Source organism: Gobius niger (genome assembly GCF_951799975.1).
Source record: "Gobius niger genome assembly, chromosome: 3".
NCBI lineage: Eukaryota > Metazoa > Chordata > Actinopteri > Gobiiformes > Gobiidae > Gobius > Gobius niger.
Genome location: NC_136854.1, coordinates 39,320,697 through 39,344,875, shown reverse-complemented (window position 1 = coordinate 39,344,875; position 24,179 = coordinate 39,320,697). Strand labels below are relative to the sequence as shown.

At 42.0% G+C, this 24,179-nt stretch overlaps 1 protein-coding gene and 1 long non-coding RNA gene across 2 annotated transcripts in view; one reads left to right on the top strand and one right to left on the bottom strand.

Moving 5' to 3' along the window:
- Positions 1–24,179, bottom strand: part of LOC306960932 — a 377,440-nt gene that overhangs the window by 133,596 nt on the left and 219,665 nt on the right. The gene's annotated exons all lie outside the window — the stretch shown is intronic.
- The window catches only part of LOC306960835 (neuronal acetylcholine receptor subunit alpha-7-like), a 73,563-nt gene that overhangs the window by 5,561 nt on the left and 43,823 nt on the right, over positions 1–24,179 (top strand). The window contains exon 2 of the mRNA XM_079553414.1: positions 20,006–20,145. Coding sequence (XP_079409540.1) covers positions 20,006–20,145 — 140 coding nt within the window. The remainder of the gene's footprint in view (positions 1–20,005; positions 20,146–24,179) is intronic.

Sequence of the window (24,179 nt, the reverse complement as noted above, 5' to 3'; positions counted from 1 at the left end):
CCTTATTGCCAGGGGACGTCTCGGAGACTCTGGTCTCCAACTAGTCTCCAGGCTGGTGATTGTGTCCTTTGTATGCACGCAATCAATCAGAAATTCTCCGCAACTCTCTCCGGTGAGTTAGACACTTTAAATAGTGTTTGATTAGAGTGAGAGCAGAGGCAGATCATCAATTACATGTTAATGAACACACTTGACACTCACACTTTATCTAGTATATTGAATATATTCAATAATATATTTCAACTGCAGGATTAAATTAAAGCTTGAGAGACCGTTTTGGCAGAGTGGCATTTTTAAAAGAAATGTTGCTGTTTGCCAGAAGCCACCATATGGCCTCCATGTGACTTCTGGTGAACAGAACATGGGACCTCTTATGGTTTTCATTCAAAAAATGGCTCGTTCTAGCCACACACTGCCAGATTTGTGCAGTGTATGACTAATAGTTGTTCTGTGGACAGTTTCCCCCACCTGAGCTGTAGCTCTCTGCAGTTCATCCATCATAGGCTTCTTGGTAACAGCTCTGGTCAGTGCTGTTCTTGTTCGGTCAGTAAGTCTAGGAGGACGGCCGGGTCTTGGTAGGTTTGCAGTGATGCCAGACTCTTTCTATTCCTGGATGGTGTATTTAACTGTACTTGAGAGATGTTCAAAGCTTTGGAAATCTTTTTATAACTTAACCCAGTTTTATACTTCTCAATAACTTCATCCTGGACCTGTCTGGTGTGTTCTTGGACTTCATGATGCTTCTGCTCCCCAGTAGTCCCTTAACAGACCTCTGAGACCATCACAGAGCAGCTGTATTTGAACTGACATTAGAAACACACAGGTAGACTCTATTTAGTCAATAGGTCAACATGTGATCATTCAGAAATCATCAGGAAACTTCTGAAGGTTAATTGGGGTTGCACTAAAAGGAAAGGGGGCCGATACTTTTACACATCACACCTCTCAGTTTTTTATGTATAAATAAAAAAAATCTAAATCATGTATACATTTCATTTCACTTCACGACTGTGTGTCACTTAGTGTGTGTCCAATCCATTGTATGGTAAAATGTTAAAAAGTTAAAAGGGGGCCCATACTTATACATACCACTGTAGTTGGGACATGTCTTCAAGGACAGTGGCAACCTCATATCTTCAGGAGGAGCCGAGGAGCTGACAGGTTATGGACCACAGAGCAGATTTATGGGCTAAATGAAAGCGAGCATGGAGTTTCTGTGAAGGACCAGGAGTACAGAGCTAGACAGGGCTGAAGATTTACAACTTTTGAAATGGTACCACTAAAAAAAGGGGGTGCAAATTGTTTTTTGGTTCATTTGTGCGCTGGCCTTGGCCTCGTTGTTTCCACGACAGTTACATACCTTCCCTATTTGTCACGCTCGCTTTAAGTGTTGACGACCGAAAAAAACGAGAGGACACTGAGTGCGTAAAAAAAAAAAAGGAACTTTGAAGGCAAGTCGCTCCAAGGGTGAACGCGCCATAAAGTGGGTTGCTTATGGCTCCTCCCGCTGCATCTTTGCGATAAAATGAAGCCCTTTGCAATGAGCTGAGCTTGTAATGACTGAGGAGAGAACGGGACGCGGAATGGGGTTCTCTGATGGAAATATGCGCAGCCTCTAATGCATTTAGAAAGATATGGACTCTGTTTGAAATTGATTGGTGCCTCGAGGCGGTTAGGACTCTGTTGGTGTGTTAGTTATTGAGATAGTGCAGTCCAGTAGTCCTCAGTGGGTTTACAGCAATGAGGAGAAGAGGGTGGGGGGGGGGGGTGAGAAAGGACGCAGAGATTGGCAGACACTACAAGAGCCCGCTATTATGAGTCAAGTATTTGCAATTTCAAGCATTGGCTACAAAACAATTGACGGAAATTGACACTAGATTAAATAGTTAAGCTTTCCGACAGCACTGCGCGGGGGGAATTTTCTCGCAATCACACACTTGTACAAAGAAAGATACGCAGCTGGCACTCATGTATGCTGCTGTATCTGTCGTGGCTGGTGTCGGATGGAAATGCAAAAATAACAAGCCGCTGCAGTCTCACATTGTAAAGCTGAGATGCATGGCTGAATGTAGTATCTGAGGGATGTATAGAATATGCCCGGAAACATGTAGAGCTGGTGAATATTTTCCCCTCAGTGGCGTCAAAACATGGATGTGATTGTTTTCTGCTGATGTGGTAGCACCTACTTAAAAACAGCTAACTAAGTGCAATTAATTAGCTCTATTGTGCATGGCCTTATTCAACATCTTACTGACTAACACTTGGGAAACATGTTCTCTGCTACAAATACTTCATTAAGAGTAAATTGTACATAAATTAGTCCAGTTTATTGTCTTGCATAAGGTTTGTCTCTGTTCATTGAGAGTTGTTGTTATAGTATTAACCTGTTACTTGCCGTTTCCCTGATCAGGGAGCTAGAGTTAGGTTTAGGGTTAGGAACGACAAATATGATGCAAGTTGTGTTTCGCTCACACAGATCTTACACATACACTACTGCTTAAAAGTCTGGGGTCACTTACAATGTTTTTATTTTTTATTTTTTAATGAGGATAATGCTAAATCAATCAGAAATACCGTCTGGACATTGCTAATGCTATGAATGCCGATTCAAGTGTGCAGAGGTTCTAATTAGGGATCCACCTATACCACTTTTTCTAAAAAAACGATGAGTGCGAGTACTTTGATTTAAGTACTTGCCAATACCGAATACTGATACGAGTACAAGGAATTTTCTTCAAGATACTTTTTGAAGTGAATAGACGGTTCATAGACTGACTTGGTTAGTAATTAGTTAATTTATTCATTTACATTTCCTTGAGTAAAGTAGGCTACACTTTTAAGAGACGTTATATCAGAATTGAACAGATGCCAATTCATTTTTTTTAAATTTTTCATTCAATATTATTTTAAATTTTTATTACACTATCCATCATAGACAGAATAGCCCATGTCCAAAAGCTCCTCAATGCCTGTGCTTTATTAATTGTATCTATTTTTTATTCAACAATAGAGATGGTTACTTATTACTGCAGCTAAATGGTCTCTTTTCGGCCTTTACTACAGCTCAATGTGGATTTTCTCGTGTGTTTATAGCAACTTAGCGAGAAGCTACAACATTTTCATTGTTTTGCTGCAGCTAATTTTCACTCAATATGGACATGCTGTATGTCTTTAATGTGCGTTTTCTGCGTACTTTTTAGTCACTGGGTTAGTTTTTTCAGATGAATAAGCCCCTGGGCATAAAACGGCGTAAGTGTCACCAGAACAGTTAGCCGCGAGTTAGCAGCTAGTTAGCAACATTAGCCTGTATCTTGTAAACACTGCAGACTCCACACTGCAGCACTAACAACATTTAGCTCTGGTTAAATCCAGCACAGACTCTGATTTAGAGAGCGCAGTCTGTAATAAAGTCAGCTCTATGTGGAATATTGGATTTCCACAAAACAATTCTCCAGTTTGTTGCTATTTTCTCTCCTCAGCGGAGAGGAGTGTCCTGTAGGAGCGCTGGCCGCATGTCAAGTGGTATCGGTTAATACTCATGAATGAGTACGAGTATGAGTACAAGCATGTGGTATCGGCCCGATACCCGATACTGGTACCGGTGCATCCCTAGAAAATAAGGACTAATAAGTAGTGAATCATCTCTAATTAGCACTTAGTTAGCTGCTAATAAGTCAGTGCTAAAATAAAGTGTTACCCTGTCACATGCACAGTTATAGAGACCCTTTCTGAAGTTTTGACATCAAATAAAATTCTCTTGAAGCAAAGAAAGAAAGAAGAAAAAAAAAACATGAAGACAGAGTGTGCTTGGCTGAATCTGCTTTCTGCGCTTGAGGCTAATGAAGAATAATGTGGAAACTAATAAAGAGTGACTGGACTATACTGCTGCTGCTTTATAATAATGGGAAACCGATTATGGTAATGAATAAATCCATAACGTCTGGTTATGTAAAGGTGCAGAATTTAGTTTATCGATCAAACGATTAGCTTCAGTTTAAGTCGAAATGAAACAAAACACAGTAAAATAAGAGCAGAGGGAGAGGCAGTGACATTTATTTGGTATTTGAAAAAGTGGTGCAAAAAGCCGATGCAGGAGAGATTTTTGTCTCAGGCCACAGCGCAAACTCATTCATATATCTATCTACTATCTACGAATAATATAAACAGGTTTCTAATGCTGAATCATGTGCTTTTTTAAGTAGTGCTTACTAATTAGCCCTATGTGTCCTGAATAGACTTGAGATGGATTTTTTTTCTTTTTTTTTCTTTGATAGGGACAATGCATATTGATGAACAGTTGCACATGACCACCACCACATGACCAGATTATAGCGGGGATGCTAGCTTCCATCTGTAGTCCCTAGGCAGGCAGCACATACACAATTAACAATTTACAATTACATAATGTGACAACAATAAATGCAGTAACAATTAAAAGTGTTCACAGGCCTGGTTTTCTTTTAGCCACAGTTTAAAACGTGCTTTAAAGTGGCCAGAGTTGTAGTCTCTCTGACTGATAAAGGGAGACTATTCCAGTACTTAGTGCCTTTTACAGAGAGCACAGTCTGTCCAAAGGAGGTTCTCCTGTGTGGAACCTCACAGTCTCCTCGAGCTGATGCCCTGGTGCCCATCCCACTAATCAACTTTGGCTTGATGAAATCCTGCAATGGAGGTGGAGCAAGTCCATGCAATACTTTATATACAAGGCAACCATATATAGAATTAATGAAGTTATCAAAATTGAGTAAATGATGCTTCTCTAAAACAGTGCAGTGGTGAAAGGAGAACGGTTTCTTGTCCACGATTTTTATGGCTTTTTTAAAAAGAGACTCTATTGGTTTGAGTGTTGTACCAGCAGCAAGTGACCATGTACTCTACATGAGACAGAATCATGGAGTGTAAGAACATTCGGGCCGCATACAGAGACATAAAGGGTCTTACCTGTCTAAAATTTGCTACATTAAAATTAACAGTTTTAGTGAGCAGTTTAACATGTTTCTTAAATGTCAGCGTTGGGTCCAATGTCAGTCCCAGGTAGTTGAACTCAGTGACGAGGCTGAGCTCGACTCCATCCAGAAAAACATTGGACTGTTTTAAATCAGTTGCTTTTTTACTGAACATCATACAGACCGTTTTCTTTTTGTTATGTTGTAAACATGATTCCTTGACCCACTTTTGGACATCGGTCATGGCAGATGTTAACAATTTTGAAACTTCTTGTGTAGATTTTGCTTGCACAAAAATGACAGCATCATCTGCGTAGAGCTGGACATTGACATTTTGGCACACTTTGGGTAGGTCATTAATATAAATACTAAATAAAATAGGTCCTAAAATGCTGCCTTGGGGGACCCCTGCTGGGCAGTCAAGGTAAGGTGATTTGGAGCCAGAAAGAGAAACACATTGTTGTCTGTGAGAGAGATATGATTCAAACCAAAGCATTGTCTCTGTGGAAACATTTAAACAAGACAATTTGGATAAAAGAATCTGATGGTTTACAGTATCAAAGGCCTTCCTAAGATCTAAAAAGACAGCTCCCACATAGGCATGTTTATCAAGAAGGCCTTTGACTTTTTCAACAAAAAAACAGTTGGCAGATTCGGTGGAGTGGTGGTTACGAAAACCAAACTGCATTGGGTGTAGGGGTTTACTGCAGGTATTCAAATGATTATTTAATTGTTTGGCCACCCATTTCTCTGCGATTTTGGAGATAACCGGGAGGATACTGATAGGTCGATAATTGGCTACCTCAAACTTATTTCCAGATTTAAAAATGGGAGTAACCACAGACAACTTCTATGCTGAGGGCACAACACACTGTCTGAAAGATAAGTTCAGCAAATGTTTCACAGGTATAGTTAGTGAATCCTTGTAGAGTTTTAAAAAATGAGTGTCTAAACCATGTATATCCTTTGCCCTAGAGTAATTGAGAGAATTAATAATGCTAAGCAAATCACTATCTGTTATTTTGTCTATTTTAAAAACACTATGATTTTGATTTATAGGTGTCTGAACACATTCAGTTGGTGCAAACTGTTGAGTTATTTCATAAACAGATTTAATAAAATAGGTATTCATTTCAGTTGCAATGGTTAAAGGGTTTTGTACAAGAACATTTTTTATTTTAATTTCAAGATTTTTATTTCGCTTGCCTGTTAGTGTATTGATGTTTTTCCAAATTACCTTGTTATTTCCTTTTGCTTCACTTATTATGTTTATAAAAAAATTTGCTTTGGCTTTACGGATTTTGCGCACTACTTTTTTTCTAATTACAGTAAATATCTGTTTGTCCATTGCCAAACCAGATTTCAAAGCTTTTTTTAAGCAGATAAGATTGAGTTGTTCCAGTGTATACCATAGTTGAAAGAAATCTGTTTAAAATCTTAAATGAGTTCCTTGATGATGATGAAGTGCAGCAACACGTGACGTAACATTTCTCAGCTGCACCGTGGTCTTGTAAAATTGAAATCACGTTGTTTGTGACAAATGCATTCTCTCTTCCACATCCTCTTTATACCTTTAGAGAATTGGCCCACTTTTATTCCGGGTGTTTGAAATTCAAAACACATCCTCGCATACAGCCAAAAGCAAACAGATGAAACTAGTTCAGTGAATTTAAATTAAAACGCTACCTGGTAAACACGGTGCTTAGACCATACTCAAGAGGGCTCAGAGGACGGCAGGGGAATAAAATGCACCGTTTAGAGCGCTAATAGTGCTAATTTGAAGCATATGTTGTCCGCCCATTTTCGACAAAGTATTTAAGCACTTTCTTATTGTTGGTAAATGGTTCACTGTAAATAACAGTATTTATTCATCTTTTCGCTAAATTAAACACTGTCTTTTTATTAATTGAAACCGGAAGCGCATCCATCACGTGACCGGTTTATGCTAGTTTAAAAGAGCTAGGCCCACAGCCTCAGGGCAGAAGCTGTGGCGCAGTAGTCGGGCCGTGGCCTAAGCCTTGTTACATCTGGGACGTGTAAGTGTCGTTTTATCTGTTTGTCCATTTTAACTTAATCCATAGTACGCTAAACTATTTTATCCTTTATTCACAGGGGACCTATGTTTACCCTTTTCTTTTCTGTACTATTTGAGCTCGAAATAAACTTTGAAAAGCCAACTGATTCTCCCTGGTGATTTCGAGGGGGCAACAAAATCTTGGTGTTTCATGCCCGGTTGGATTAAGTTTGTGGATGACCTGGACCGCTACCGTGGATTGTGGCTACCGGAGCGCGTGTGTGGACTATATTCGTGAGTGGAATACGCTACGAGAGACGCCAACACGAAGCTATCACGGAGCTAATGCTAACGGAAGCGAGGTCAAGGAAGACGACACAACCCACCGCAAGTCACGATCAAAGCCAAGGTAAAAGACTTTCCAATCATGCCAGACTTTAACGAACAAGTGTCTGAATGGGAAAATATGCTGGAAGAAATCGAGGGAAAGCTAATTGCCTTACCTGCTTCGGAACTTCTTAAAATATGCACTACACTTGAAATCAATGTTGAAAATGAAGAAAAAAACTCACCTCGCAAATTGAGAAGGCTAATTCTGCAGCATTTGGAGTGTGAGGATGTCACGTCGCTTGAAGATGAAGGAATGTCATTGTTATTGAAAATAAATGACAGAATTGATGAACTGAGAAAAACGCTGTCTACGTTTGGTCCCACGTCGCCACGCCGCCCTCTGGCGGACACAGCTGGTACTGCGCCCAGCAACACTGAACCTGTGGTAAGACCACGCACCTCTGCCACCACGCTTACTGCCCCTAATAATTTGTCTGAAAGAACTCAAACTGTTGTTCACCCAATGTATAGAAAAGACTTGAAAATTAATGGACAAATTGGTGAACATAATCAAACGGATAAGCTGGGATATTCAAGTTTAGAAAGACAAATTACAAAAGCATTAAAGAAAGGATATGATGAATGCGAAATTATTGACGCAGTCCTTCAAGCTATTATTCCAGGAACAAAACTGCGAAGTTATCTGGAAAGTAGAGATGATTTGTCATTGAAAGCTCTGAAACAAATATTGCGTACTCATTTTGTTGAAAAAGATGCTAATGAGCTGTACCACTCCTTAACTCGTGCTGCACAAGATTACGGAGAGACTCCAGTCCAGTTTCTAGTTCGAGCTATGGACTTGAGGCAACAGATACTCTTTGCTTCAGAAAGAGCAGACACTGGCTTGAGGTACAGCCCAGAGCTCATCCAAAATCAGTTTTTGCAAACCATACTTACCGGACTCCAAGATGACACCATCCGTATTGACTTAAAGCCATATTTGCAAAATCCAAGAATAACTGATGAAGTTCTGCTGGAGAAAATGACCGCCGCCTACAACCTGGAGATGGAGAGGAAGGGCAAGCTGTCAAGCAAATCCAGAGCCAAGGTGTTAGCGGTGAGTAATGATCCACATTTCACTGATTCAGAGAGCTGCAGTTATGACAGTAACTCTACCAGTTATAAAAAGCAAAAGTTTGAAAAACGTGACACATTGATGGAGAAAGTAGACCAGGGGAACAAAGCAATCTGTGAAGCCATTCAGAATCTCACCACTCAGCTGTCAAGCCTGCACCAGCCACCCGGACAACCACCACCATGGGGACAAGCCAGCCACAGCTACAACAGACCACCACCAAGGACACGCCCCAACCGGCAGTGTCACCAGTGCCAGCGGACCAATCCAGGGGGGAAATGCGACCACTGCTACAAGTGTGGGAGCATAGACCACTGGGCCGTTGGTTGCCGCAGAGCGCCTAGGAACACCACAGCCTCCACCAACAAGATCGAAACCAGCGTACATCTTGGTAAGAACACAGACATATTCTGCACCACAGCGCCCCTCACTGGTAAACAACATCAAACTGCTAAGCTGGTGGGGAGGAGGTGCCTTGTTCGAGCCACAATGAACAATGTTGACACCAAAGTGCTGTGGGACACTGGCTCACAAGTGTCCATTATTGGGGATGAGTGGAAGCAGAGACACTTACCCCATGTTACTGTGAGGCCTGTGGAAGAGTTACTGGAAGAAGGAGGGCTGGATCTGTCCGCAGCAAATGGGACAAAGATTCCATATCAGGGCTGGATTGAAGTGAAGTTTGCACTGTCACAAGATGCTGTTGCTGGGATGAGTGATGAACCAGTAGTTGTTCCTATCTTAGTCGCCTCTACAGATCTGGAACGTCCTATTATTGGATTTAATGTAATTGAGGAGCTGGCTTTAGCAAATGAGGGTCTTGGAAGCTGTTTTCCTTCTGGTCACATGGTAAGGAGATTTTGTTCAGCACTTGATGTGGGTCAGGAAACTGCGAGGGCTGTTCTAACTGTTTTACAGAAGCCGTCACCTGAAAACAACCCCCACATTGCTCGTCTGGGAAGAATGCCAGTTACTGTCCCAAAGAGGAACGCCATCCAAGTGCAATGCAACTATCTACAGCAAGGGTTGCTCTGTGGAACTCACGTCGTGTTGGAGCCTAACCCGGAGACACCGTGGCCCACAGGACTCAAAGTAAGAGAACAGCTCATTCAACATCAAGAGAATACAAGGATTAAGGTAACTGTTGAAAACGCAACAGACTGTGATATTACTCTTTGTGGCCGCACAACACTTGGCTGGTTACACAGTGTTGATGCTGTTTATCCACTAGAGCCCAAGTCACCAGAGGGCAGTGCCACATCCTCACCGGAGCAGCCCAGTCAAGCACCACAGAGGGAGCCCTGGGTCCCGCCTGTAGATCTGAGTCACCTCTCGGCAGAGCAGCAGCACAGAGTTCGTCAGATGCTGGTGGAGGAGGGTGACGTGTTTGCCAGAGATGAGTGGGATGCTGGTTGTATCACTGATTTGCAAATGGACATTAATTTGAAAGACTCTGTTCCTGTCCAGAGAACATACAATGCCATACCCCGACACCTGTATCAGGAAGTCAAGGCTCACATTCAGGATTTGTTGAGTAGAGGTTGGGTTCAAAAGTCCTATTCCTCTTACTCTTCACCGGTAGTCTGCGTCAGGAAAAAGGACGGCACTCTCCGGTTATGCATTGATTACAGGCTGCTGAATGAGAAGACCTGGCCAGACCGTCATCCCATCCCCCGGATCCAAGAAATCCTGGAAAACTTGGGTGGAAACTCCTGGTTCACCGTCCTGGACCAGGGCAAAGCATACCACCAAGGCTTCATGAGCGAGAAGAGCAGACCATACACAGCCTTTATTACACCATGGGGACTCTATGAGTGGACCAGGATCCCATTTGGCCTCTCAAATGCCCCGGCCGCTTTTCAACGCCACATGGAGGGATGCCTGGGAGATCTGAGGGATGAAGTCTGTGTGCCCTATCTGGATGATGTCCTTGTTTTCAGCCGCACATTTGACCAACATGTGGAAAACGTCAGACAAGTCCTGCGGCGACAGAGAGCCTGTGGGATGAAGCTGAGAGCCGAAAAATGTGAGTTGTTTAAGCCACAAGTAACGTATGTTGGTCGAGTGATCTCTGCAGAAGGATACAGGATGAACCCGAGGGAGGTGGAGGCAGTAAAGGCGCTCACGTACCAGACCCCAGCTACAGTGAGAGAGGTGAGGAAGCTCCTGGGATTCTTGAGCTACTACAGAGCTTACATCCAGGACTTCTCCAGGACTGCAAAGCCACTGTATGAGCTGCTGGCAAAGCCCAAAGGTGAGCCAAAACACTGCCACAAAAAGGGGACAAAACATTCAGGTGCTCAGCTCCCACCCTCCTCGCCGGTTCAGTGGACAGAAATACACAGAGCAGTTTTAGAGACGCTTGTGAACCAACTTACAAATCCACCTGTTATGGCATATCCGGACCTCGAGCAGCCTTTCATTCTCCATGTTGACGCTTCAGAGCAAGGGCTCGGTGCTGTGCTGTACCAGCGACAAGATGGCGCACTGAGAGTGATTGGCTACGGATCCAGAACCCTGACGCCTGCAGAGAAGAACTACAAGCTGCACTCAGGAAAACTGGAATTCCTCGCACTGAAATGGGCCATCACAGAGCGTTTCCGTGACTACCTGTTTCACGCGCCACACTTCACAGTCTACAGTGACAATAACCCACTCACTTACGTTACCAAGTCGGCAAAACTCAACGCCACGGGTCACCGCTGGGTTGCAGAGCTGGCAGACTATAGATTCACACTCAAGTACAGACCTGGAACAGCTAACACAGATGCTGACTTTCTCTCTCGCAGACCTAAGCCCATCAAAACCATCATGCAGGAGTGCACGGAAGAGTGTGAGCCGGAGGTCATGGACAGCATCTGTAAAGCAGTCAAAAGCAGCCAAACAGGTGAGATCAACTGGATTTCTGCTGTCACCTGTAATGTGGATGTCCTACCACCAGATGGCAGTGCTGTACCACCCCTTCAGCCCTTCTCCATCCAAGACATCCAGGCCCAGCAGAATGCAGATCCAGCCATCCAGAGGGTCTCCAACCTGAAAAGAGAAAACACTTACCTGAAGTACAGAGACAAAGCTGCAGAGAGTGAGCAAGTCCGGGTTCTCCTGAGAGAATGGCCAAAGCTGCAGCTGGGTGAAGATGGACTCCTGTGGAGGAAGACCAACAACAGGCTGCAACTGGTGGTGCCAGAGCCCTTGAAGCCCCTGGTGTACAAGTACCTCCATGAGGAGATGGGACACTTGGGTGCTGACCGGATGGTGGCCCTGGCCCGAGAGCGCTTCTTTTGGCCAAAAATGAGGCAGGAGATGGAGCACTACGTTACACGTGTCTGCAGCTGCATCAAAAACAAAAGGCCCAACAGAGTCACAAGGACACCACTTCAAAGCATTGAAACTTCTGCACCATTCGAGATGGTCTCAATAGACTTTTTACATCTGGAGAAAAGCAACGGAGGGGAAGAGTATATCCTGGTTTTAGTGGACCATTTCACTAAATACGCTCAGGCCTACGCAACCAAAGACAAGGCTGGGAAAACTGCTGCCAGAAAGCTGTTTGACGAATTTATCCCACGCTTTGGGTTTCCATCCAGGATCCACCACGACCAAGGGAGAGAGTTTGAGAACCAGCTGTTTCGGAAGCTCCAGGAATATGGTGGTATTCAACACTCTCGCACTACACCTTACCACCCCCAAGCTAACCCTGCCGAACGTTTTAACAGGACTCTGTTGAGTATGCTGCGGACACTGGAGGAGACACAAAAGGCCAGATGGAAGGAGCACCTCAACAAAGTAGTTCATGCCTACAACTCCACCATCCACGAGGCGACAGGGTACTCCCCTTTCTTCTTGCTTTTTGGACGTGAACCAACCCTCCCAGTTGACCTCTTGTTTCCCAAGAAGCTCGGTGACGCAGAGAAACAGACCCCTGCTGGCTATGCGGAGAAGTGGAGAGAGGCAATGCAGGAAGCCTATGCCATTGCCCTGACGAACATGAGGAAGTCTGCAAAAAAGGGCCAAGATTATTACAATCAGCGCGCCTGGAGCTCCACGCTGAACCCGGGTGACCATGTATTGGTGAGAAATCTCACGCCTCGAGGTGGTCCGGGGAAGCTCCGCAGTCACTGGGAGGACACTGTCCATGTGGTGAGGGAGAGCAAAGGCCCTGGAAGCCCTGTCTATGTGGTTGAGCCTCTGAATGCTGTAGGGAGAAGACGTGTGCTGCACAGAAACTTACTCTTACCTTGTCCTTACCTGGTTGAACCAGCGCCTGTCGTCCCCAACCCTAAAAGGAGAAGCAGGAGAACCAGAACGTCGCCAGGAAGAGGGACAAGTGTTAAGTGCAACATCCAGCCTGCAGGTACAGAGAGCTCTAGTGAGGAAGACTACCATCTCGTCCTGCCACCCCAACCCGCTCTTCAGCCGCTCAATCCAACTGCCAGAGAGTTCCAACCTAGAGTCCCCACTCCAAGACAGCCGGAACAGGGAGCTGCACCTGCTGAGGAGAGAGCTGAAGTGGTGATCCTGATCCCAGAGGTTGACCCGGAGCCGGAGCCGGAGCCAGAGCCAGTGCAGGAAGCGGATTCATCTGAGCGAGAGGCACCCTCCTCAGACTCCTCGGAGGGATCTGCAAGACCTGTCAGAACCAGACGGCCCAGGCGCTTGTACACCTACGACCAGCTTGGTGAGCCCACGGTCCTGGAAGTGCAGACCTGTCCTGTCGGTGTGTCCAAACCAGCGAGGGTCCGAGACGGCTTCTTCAGCACCTCGGCCAACCTATATCCTTTTTAATTCCCAGTCGTGATGCAGTAGTAACATGCACTTTATGTACCTGCTAATTGAGTTGCACTTTGCACTTTGCACTTTAAAGTATGTGGCTTGTGTGCAATAGAGATATGTGCAATAGTAGTAAATGTACTTTAATTATTGTTTAAGTGTACATGCTATTTGTTAAGTTGGTTTGCTATGCTGCTACAAAATCTTGGGTAGAAGGTATTTTCCTTGAGTCAATTCTGAAGATTCTGGGGCCCACCAATGCTTCAACGGACTACCTACCCAAATACGGAAATGGACCTTTAAACCTGCGCGTACCGCCGTGCCAAAGGACTCTTGGATAACGGACACTATTCATTTAGCCTGGACTCTTTTGTGAAGTATTGTTGTGGTTCAAGGTGTTTATTTGCTACAGCTCATGGTTTAAGTCAAGTAAGACCCCCCAGTAGGATTAAGGGAATGTTGGTTTAACATTATTTTTAGTGGGGGAGGGTGTTGTCCGCCCATTTTCGACAAAGTATTTAAGCACTTTCTTATTGTTGGTAAATGGTTCACTGTAAATAACAGTATTTATTCATCTTTTCGCTAAATTAAACACTGTCTTTTTATTAATTGAAACCGGAAGCGCATCCATCACGTGACCGGTTTATGCTAGTTTAAAAGAGCTAGGCCCACAGCCTCAGGGCAGAAGCTGTGGCGCAGTAGTCGGGCCGTGGCCTAAGCCTTGTTACATCTGGGACGTGTAAGTGTCGTTTTATCTGTTTGTCCATTTTAACTTAATCCATAGTACGCTAAACTATTTTATCCTTTATTCACAGGGGACCTATGTTTACCCTTTTCTTTTCTGTACTATTTGAGCTCGAAATAAACTTTGAAAAGCCAACTGATTCTCCCTGGTGATTTCGAGGGGGCAACACATACGGTAGTTTCTATGCATTCAATATGAACGCGTTGTCATTATTGTAGAGGTAAGTCTATTCTGCACATACTTGATTTCCTACCTCTACTTTTACAGTACTTGTGTTTCAGTGTAAGCTCAACTTTTAAGAAATTGTACTTCTGGGAGTAGTTTTATCATACAGCACTTTTTACTTCTACTTGAGTAAAATTATAACAAAGTGTCTGTACGCTTACTTGGTTCAAATAATTGTTACTTTGTCCACTTTTTCATGCACCTTGTTCTGTAAATATCACAAATTCCACATGATTTTATGTTTTGTTTCACACAATTTATGGCGTCATTGAAAATAAATCTGACTTTTCCACACAGACGGTATTTTTTTACTTGTACTTGAGTAGAATTATTTCAAAGCAACGTTACTCAGTCTTACTTGGCTACTCTACCCACTTCTGAATACAAGTACAAGTCACGTAAAAAGTCATTTATCAAAGGGCTCAGGGCGTTCTTGTTCTGTGGTGAAGGTGCTCTTTGTCAAGTTATGAAAGAAAGAAAAAACAAGGCACTCGGGTCCTGTATCAAAACTTTCAATTTATATTTTTGACAAAATGGAATGGAAGTTTAGAGCACAGAAGACGACTCAAGAACCGTCATTGAAGATGGACAACTCCTGTACGACTGAGAGCCTACACAGACATCAAAAACAAACAATGCATTTAACTTATAAACGTGTGGAAGTTCAGTCTTAGTTAAACATTAATAACACACATTCATACACATCCTTCATCCCTATTGAACATGTTTTTAGAGATGGGGGAAACCTTCGCTGGCAAACTCCACACAGAACGGGACGTCCTAGCTGTGAAGCACGAGCTCTAACCACTGCGCTAACATGCCGGGTAATAATAATTCATCCCGCGGAAGAAACATTTAATAGATCAAAATGTGCCAGTGCTCTAATTCCTCCACCTTATGACCGTCTGGGCTGCTTTGATGTTTTTGGAAAAAAAACATTCGGCCATAGGGTCATCAAAGTTTTTACTTACTTACTTTACACTCAAAGTATATTTTTAAGTAAGTGTCATACTTATATTGTGTTGAAAAAAGAGCTGAATGATATGGACAACATTTCATATCTCGATATTCATGCCAGATATCTCGATATCGATGCGATACGATATAACTATGGGTTAGGTGAAAACTAAGCATTTTTCAGAAAAATAAAATCATGACACAAGAGTGAAGTTTGATTGATGAAAATCTTTATTGTTTATCTTGCGTTTTTGATTTTAATATTTTGAATGTTCATATCTCGATATCGATGCGATAACGATATATCTGTCAGCCCTAGTTGAGAAGTAACATTTCTTATTGTGTTTGAATTGTTTACCTGTAATTATTGTTCATATACAGGTGCATATAATTAGAATATCATGAAAAAGTGCATTCACTGGTATTCAACTTCAACTGTGAAACTAATATATGATCGACTTATTACATGCAAAGTGACATATGTATATGCTTTATTTGTTTTAAGTAGATTATTATGGCTCAGCTTGTAAAATCCCCAAATGGACTGTAAGCCATAATCATCAAAATGATCACAAATAAAGGCTTGACGTATGTCACTTTGCATGTAATTAATCTATATTATATATTAGTTGCACATTTTAAACTGAATTACAGAAATAATTGAACTTTTTCATGACATTCTAATTATATGGCGAGCACCTGTATTGTTAATTGGTACAACATGCCCGACAAACTACTACAATATACAACATAAACTATGATAATCCTTCTCTGAAACGTGTACAAACCAGTTAATGAAGACGGCCCAGACAATAACACGCCCCTTCTCTCTGTACGAGTTGATAAAGTATTCTTTAATTCGAGTGGATATATATGAATATGCATGTTCTAATGTATGAGCGTATACCAACTGTATAGGGAAAGATGCTCTACATAATTAAAGCGCTGACAGGAAGAATAACATATGGGTCATTTTGAAGATGACCGCACACCTCAAGGGAAACAGCCTTGGTGAAAACTGCCGCCTACATATAACACACACAGTGACACTTGCATATACTTAGGCACAAGATGGAGTAGGGTCAGTCTTAGCTGTTTGCAAATAATAGGCTTTGAACTCGGTCTAGTCATTAAGAATACATTAGCATTGTCCACTGAGAGTTACGTTCGCCCCTGCATTACTCTTGGCGAGTGGCTCCAAATGAGCAGAAAGATTAAGGTGTCCCTCTAGGAACATTAACATTAAACATTAAAAAAAGCTATTCAGAGTTCAGACGATATTCAATACTAAACCTAGTATTTAAACACTTGGTTGATCCTTCATTGAGAATTGAAATTGACTAAAAGAAAGTTGCTTGTTGTGAGCAATTGGATGGAACTAAAATATTCAAATGACTATGGTAGACAAAAGTGTGTTGTCTGAATGAAATGTCTCGAAAACTGTAATGTATTTTTGTATTATAACTTTTAACACTGAGGAGGGGGCGGTACTTCATTCACAGCCTGTGTAAACTGTACGTTTTATTTCATTAGAAAGTAGAAACCGAGTTAAAGTCATTGCAGTAATTATTTTAAACGGCGATTATGCCACACAAATCCCCGTAGAAAGCCGTACTAAGGCACAATAAGCGGCACATAATGAGTGTGTTATTAACTCAGTGAACTTTAATTGTGTTCAGTAAGCCCTCGTGTGGCTCTCATGAAGTCATTAATGTCCATCAGGCGTTCACACACAACATCAGCACACAACAGCAGGAGAGCAGCTGGAAAGGCTACCACCAAGTCATTAAGTTTGAAAGCGAACATTAAATTAGGTCTGTTCACTGTACTAATGTAACATATTAGAATACAAATGCAGTACATGACTTTTTATGGCAAAGAGCTTTACGGGACGGAACGGTGGAGCTTCGGTTAGAGCTTGTGCTTCACAGCGAGAAGGTTCCGGGTTTCATCCTCAAACGGACAGGGACGCAGGCGTTGGTTTCCTCCAAGTACTTTGGTTTCCCCGAACAATAAAAACATGTAAAATAGGCCAGAATGAATGAGAATGTGTTTGCTGTGTGTGTGTGTTCTTGTATTTACGACATTGTGAGGACCAGTGTGAGTTTTTAACCAACAGAGTGAGGACATTTTTGGAAAGGGAGGACATTTTGGGTGGTCCTCACTTCTTTGAAGGACTGTTTGAGGGTCAAGATTTGGTTTTAGGGTTAGGGTTAGAATTGGGTTTAGATTAGGGTTAGGGTTAGGATTAAGGTTAAGGTTAGGGTTAAGGTTAGGGGCTTAGGGTTCAGGGTTAGGGTCTGGGTAACACATTATGTCTATGAGCGTCCTCACTAAAATAGCATTACAAGATTGCATATGTTTGTGAGTGGTGGTGTAAAAAAAGATTGCAGTAATAACTGGACTGATCTTGTCACATAAAATTGAACACAAAACTACTTATTACGCTGAAGAAATTCCCTTAAATGACCCAGATTGTGCACTGCAATTCATTTAACCTGGTACTTTAAACCCATATACCTTAATACATGCTGGGATTTTGATTAGAGGTTGACCAATATGGGTTTTTCCAAGACCAATTTTTCTTGGCCAATATGCTCTGCCAATATTTTTGACCAATATCTTTGGCCAATTTTTCCAAATGTCTGGTGTATATTCCTGTAAAAAACATAAATACTTGGACACTCCAGCAGAAGCCAATTTTATTTTATTAATTAGGTGATTTAATCATAGTTTCTATCACCGCTTTGATTAGTTGCCAGTAGCATTAGCATGCTTCCGCTAACATTAGCGTACTGTTGCTAGCCGCTGCATTTTGCACGATCAAAAATACAACTGTCTCTTTCTTTCTGTCCATATTGACTGAGGTTTTGTGAAAGTTGTATTTAATTAACTTATAACTAACTAAAACTAATTTTCATTGCAAGTTGTGGAGTTTTAAAAGCCGATATCTCCGGGAAAGAAAGTGATAGAGTCTTTCAGTTTTTTTGCATTGGAAAGAGCGAAGTCAGGGCAGCCGATATTGTAAAATCCCCAAATATCGGGCCGATAGCTATATTGGCCGGCCGATCTATTAGTTTTTATATTAAAACAACCCAATACCCAACCCTTAATTCAATTAGGTTAACAGCACAAAAATGCATCATAAATTCTGTTAAAAGCAGGACCATATTATTTATCTGAGTATAATACGGGGCATATGCACTTCTCAAGAGTAAAACAAGTTTACCAAAAGCTATTTTTCTTTTGCTCAAGGGTGCTCCGTCACAACATTGGCAAAACCTCAAGCCTCTCATCCATCAGTGTCTCATTTCAGTCTGAACTGGAAAGGTCTCAGTGTTTTTCTCCCCGATGACCCTCGAACAATTTAGACGCGTCTCTCCACATATTTCAGCAATTACCCAGTGACGGGCGCGATGCGATCCCCTCCGCCATGACAGAGTGGGTGGTTGACTAATTAGTTAATGAAGCAAAAGTAAACAAAGACACTTCACGTAGTGTTTATGTAACAGATGATGAGGGAGTGTCGGATTGGACGCGCTCTAAATCTTAGCCATGACACCAGACGTTAAAATGGCTGGAAATGGCAGTGTGTGCGGGGCGGCTCAGTGAAGTGAAGTGAAGCAGGCTTAAAAGGACTTACACAACAAGAGCTAAAGGGAAATTATCCAATCTTCCCATAGGTGTTTTCAAAAGTCTGTTACCCAATCCATCCTGCTGTGTTATAACATACAATTAACTTGTCTAATACGATGTTTTTGCCTTGACATTTAGCTTAACCTTCTCTACACCAATGTAAAATGAGCAATGACCTCTAATTTGTTTAATGCTAATTTTTCTTTGTTGAAGGCGAGACGAAAAAAACCTTTCATTTCTTCATTTCTTACTTCAAAGAGAGGTGGGCGTAACGCAAATAAAATCGTGTAACAATTTTCTTTGAGCCACCACGAATAGAAGGACCATTAGGAGGAGTGGATTTGGAAAAGTGTCTGTGTTTAAGCACAGAGCTGCTGCAGAAAAAGAAAAAGAAAAAAAAAACAACTTCCCGGACCAGATCTTCCACCTGGCGCTAGGACAGCGCTGCTCAAAGCCAGACGTTAGACAGACGTCATCTTTAACTGCGCCACTGGTGAGAGAGGATCGCTTATAAAAACATTAAAAAAAGAGGTCGACTGAGCGCTGCTCTCCTATATCAGCCTCATCAGCATTACAGGCTTTTATAGACTCTATAAGTCAAACTTAGTACTGTACATGAGTTAGTTGAATTGAATTGAATACATTTTATTATCCTTCATGGGGAAATGTCTTGTGGGCCCAGAGTGCAGGTACAACTGACAAACATATAACAGAAACGGGCTAATACAACAATCAGTGCAAATTATTATAAAATGGTAATAGGCCTATAATAAAATAGTCCAGACGTGTACAATGTGGTAACAAATAAAAACATTGAAGATACTAGATGCAAGTTGGTCATTTGTATACTCACTACTGCCACCTCAGGTCATACGTAACTGCATGTTCTATATTAAGCTCATGCATGACGGCACTTCGGCCCCGAACTGACAGCTTTTTAACAGCAGGATTTTAGAGGCAGTTGTGGTGAACAGGTCTGAGCTCATTCTACACATTAGGACATTGCTGAACAAGTAGGAACCAGTCATTCACTCTAATATATACGCCAATGTATGCACTGGAGACACTTGAGGCAAGTAGGGTGAAGTGTCTTGCCCAAGGACACAACGACAATGTGCATTTTTGGGAGCTGGGATTGGAACCCAGTACATTTGATGACAAAACAGCGCTATTTTAAACTTTAGACATGTGTGTTATTTCTGTGTGCAAAGGGTTAGGTTATTGTGACCGTCATCTCTTGTCTCCAGATTGCTTCTGTGGAGTGTACCAGAGAAAGCTGTACAGGGACCTGATGATCAACTACAACCGCCTTGAGCGTCCGGTGCTGAATGACTCCGCCCCCATCGTCGTGGAGCTGGGCCTCACGCTGCTGCAGATCATCGATGTGGTCAGTCTCTTCATACTCCTCTTTTAAACACTTAAAACACTGTTTTTGCAATGGACGTGATGTATCTAAACCTATTTTTGGCAACCCTGGTGATGTCGATCAGACTTTAATCTAACATTACAGTAAAATAACCCGGAATGTGTGTAGCTCTTGTTTGCAAAAGTTTTCCTGATGGAACTTTTGCACATTTCTGTTTCCTGTACAGGAGGTGCTGTGGTGCATAGCGATCCATATGCTTGGTTTTTTTCTCACTTAATCTTCCTCTACATTTTACATTGTTATTCCACTGGTGCAGCCCTTCAGCAGGTCTGAATGTTTGGGGGGAAAACTTGTCATTTCCATCAGCAGCCTTTTTCACGTTTGAGCCGCAGGGGTCCAATACTTTTCTGGATCAAGAAATACAATTCTTATGTTAACATACGCCACCGGAATATGAAAATAGAAAGCTGAAGATGGAAACAAATGTGTATCTATAATGCACTGTTCACTCGTGCGCTTCAATTTAGGATTCATTTTTTAAATCAATATATTTCATACATTTATGTACAGACGATATTAGTGGCCTAAACTGCAGGGGAACCAGGCTTTATGAGTAAATCAGACCCTGTTGTATTTTGCTTTTTTGCAGACGATATTACCTAAAGCTTTGCAGCCTTTGTTAATGTTCATTGTGATTCTGCTACGTGCATATGATACATTAGACACAATTACTGTTTATTTAAGATTTAAGTGTGACATCACACTGTGTAATAAGCTAATAAGCTGTTATAGCTATGGACACATGCTGCGGCTCGTTTGAAAGGTGAGACTCTAAGCTCTCCGTAAGTGAAAGTGACAGTTTAATTCTATGTGCCTCGGTTCCTGAGAAATCTAAGCTAAACAATGGCTAGTTTTGATAAAAATCACACATTTTTTTCTAGATTTGGAGATAACAGGGGGTTTATGAAACACTCTCCTTTCTGATTAACTCCTCTCCAACTCTCTCCTCCTCTATCCACTCTGGACAGACACTAACATCATTGGAAGAGGCAAATGCCTAAATATTTTTGTTTCAAGTCAATTTTCAACAACAACATTGTTGACACGTTTTGAAACACCGCATGTTGCGAAGATACATATAAAATGTCCAGATCGTGACATTCACAAGTTTTTGATGATTTATTTCATTAATTTGGTCATTTATTTCACTTCTGTTCATAACAGAGCTACCAAAATCATACATAAGGTGTATTAGAGTGAAAACGATTTTTCTGTGTTTTTGGCACTCATTTGTTCAAATAAGCCTTCATTGTGTACGGAAAAAAATAATTTGATAATTAATGTCAGAAAAGCATTACTAAAGAATATCCAGAATAAATGTAATGCTTCTGTGCGATCAGATGTTTAGAAAGAGCCTTGTAGTCGGCTCTACAGCAGGTTAACATCAGCAAAATCCCATTATGGTAGATGGTAAATGGTCTCAACTTATATAGCGCTTTTCCACCTACATTAGGCACTCAAAGCGCTTTACAGCAAAGATCCACTCACCCATTCACACTCTCACTTGCCCAAAGACACAACGACCAGGAGGCGGGATTTGAACCCCCGACCTTCCGATCATGAGATAACCCGCTCATCCATGTTCCCAATTATAGGGAACATTATAGTGAATAGGGCTAAAGCTTAGTTGGACCAGGAAGTGGAGCGATGACATCATCACTTAACAAACACATTTTAATTACTTTAAAAAATGAAAATAAATAGTAAAATAAAAAAAGGAACATATCGTGTTGAAATGGTTTAGTGAATTATCGCAATAATATCGCTATCGCAAGTTACTTCAATATTGTTCAGCCCTACACTGTGTACAGCTCTTTGGGCAGTGATGGTTGTTTTGAATGTGCTTTATAAATAAACTTGACTTGAAGTCCAGTGAAAAAATAAAAACACAAACGTATTGGACACTGACAGAGAGTGACATAGTTAGAGGCAAAACGTTTTAAACTGTTGCCGTGCCAACCGTGTTACGTGAATGGGAAATGAGTGAAACTGCTGTGGAATTTTACCTTTTATATATGTCGCTTCCTGTCAGTAGCTTAAAGAATCAAATAGAGATAAGTTTTCTTTTTCTACTCAGCATTTCTTCTGAATGCTAAATTGGAACTCTACGCTTTCCATATCAAAAGTGCCCCTTTCTTAAATGTCCTCTGATTGTATTGTACTCATTATCATAATCTATGTTGTTTTGTAGCCTGCCCAAACAAAAGGTCATGCATGCTGTACTACGCCATTATGCCACTGTACGTTTTTTGGCTGAATATGTGAATATTTATCACAATGTACCACATGAAGCCCGCTCTTGTCTTCCCTTCTCAATTTGCATATCCGTAGAATTTGCCCAGTCACATTCAATCTTGTTTCTTCACCCTGCGCTCATGCCTTATTGTGTGTGGCCCATCTATCTTCTCAAACCACCACAGCCTTGGCAGCCAGTTAGCCTGACCGTACAAGCAAAACTCGCTCATCCAAAAACATTGAAGCTGACACGCCGTCACTTTCCGGAGTCTGCCCTGTCACCAGACGTGCATCTCCCCATGATAACTGCATGCTGCTTTATATACGGTGCTGCAGTGTTCCCATTTCAATATTAATACGGTCAATTCGGCGCGTCCAGAAAGCAACGTTAAATGCATTCTTCTCTGAGACAAACAAGTCCAAACATGGGAGAAGCCGGAGTGAGCAGATGGTGCATACATGCTGTAATGTGGCAGGCTGCTACAGGACTTTTTGTTTTCACATTTTTATTTAATGTTTTGTGCAATTTTATACGGTCAGAGGATCATTTGAGTGTGATGGAAAAAACCTCCCAGACCTCCCTATGACCTCCCAAATTATTATGCAACTCATTGTTTCACTACATTTTAAAGCAGTACTAAGTAACGTGTTTACCTTAATAAATCCTTTTCGTAGTCCCTGTGGGGGTAATACAAGTGTTAATGGGATGATTGGAGGGTCTTTCATCTCCCCCTGGTGTCTCTGGACAGAAAACCATGTTTGCAACTTGACTGCCACCGGTCCGGAGAAAGCAATACACACTAATGGAATCACGAAGAAGCTAACAGGCTAACGGGCAAAGCTAACTGCGGGCTAACATCACTTTAAACAGTATTTACAGCCAAGTTTGAGTGAAAAAAAATACTTCCATTGTATAATTGGATGCACAGTAACCCTCTCCCCCTTCGCCTTTCCTGTCAGCGTAGTATTTACTCTCCAAGACAATTAAGAAGTTAAAAAATCGTAACTTGCTGCGACACCTGCAGTTGCGCTTATGGCCTCTAGGGGGAAGAGTTACTTAGTACTGCTTTAAAGCTTGTAATTGACTGAAAATGGTCATTTGTTGAATTTGTAGCATTAGGAAGTCAAAACCTATTTCAACCAAAAACATCGTAACAGGTCAAGTTATATTTTAACAAAGGAGCCCTTGTGTGACAGCAGCTTGAAGCTGCTGTCACACAAGGGCTCCTTAAATCCATTAAACTTTTTGGAGAGTTTCTGCTTGGATTTCTTTGCAGGATGTCAGAATAGCCTCCCAGAGCTGCTGTTTGGATGAAAACCGCCTCCCACCCTCATGGATGTTTAACTTGTTGAGGCTCCAGAGGTTTTCAATAGGGTTGAGGTCAGGGGAGGAGGGGGTCCACATCATGAGTTTCTCTCCTTTTATGCCCATAGCAGCCAATGATGCAGAGGTATGAAGATGATTTTGTTCGGGAAAGCGCGGCTCCTCTTTTTGTACCGTAGGAGACAGAGGTCAGTCTGAAACTCCACATATTTTTCTGAGGTCATTTTCCTACCTTCAGAGCCTAAAGGGGCCTAAAGGGGCTGACCAGCTCTCTCCCCAGGATTCTGGCCCAAAACATGACTCCGCCCCCTCCTTACTGACATCACAGCCTTGTTGGGACATGGTGGCCATTCACCAACCACAAATTTCTTATCATTACAACGATTACGCTTCATCTGGAAATGAGGGATTACTCTGGTCTATAGGCTGTGAACTC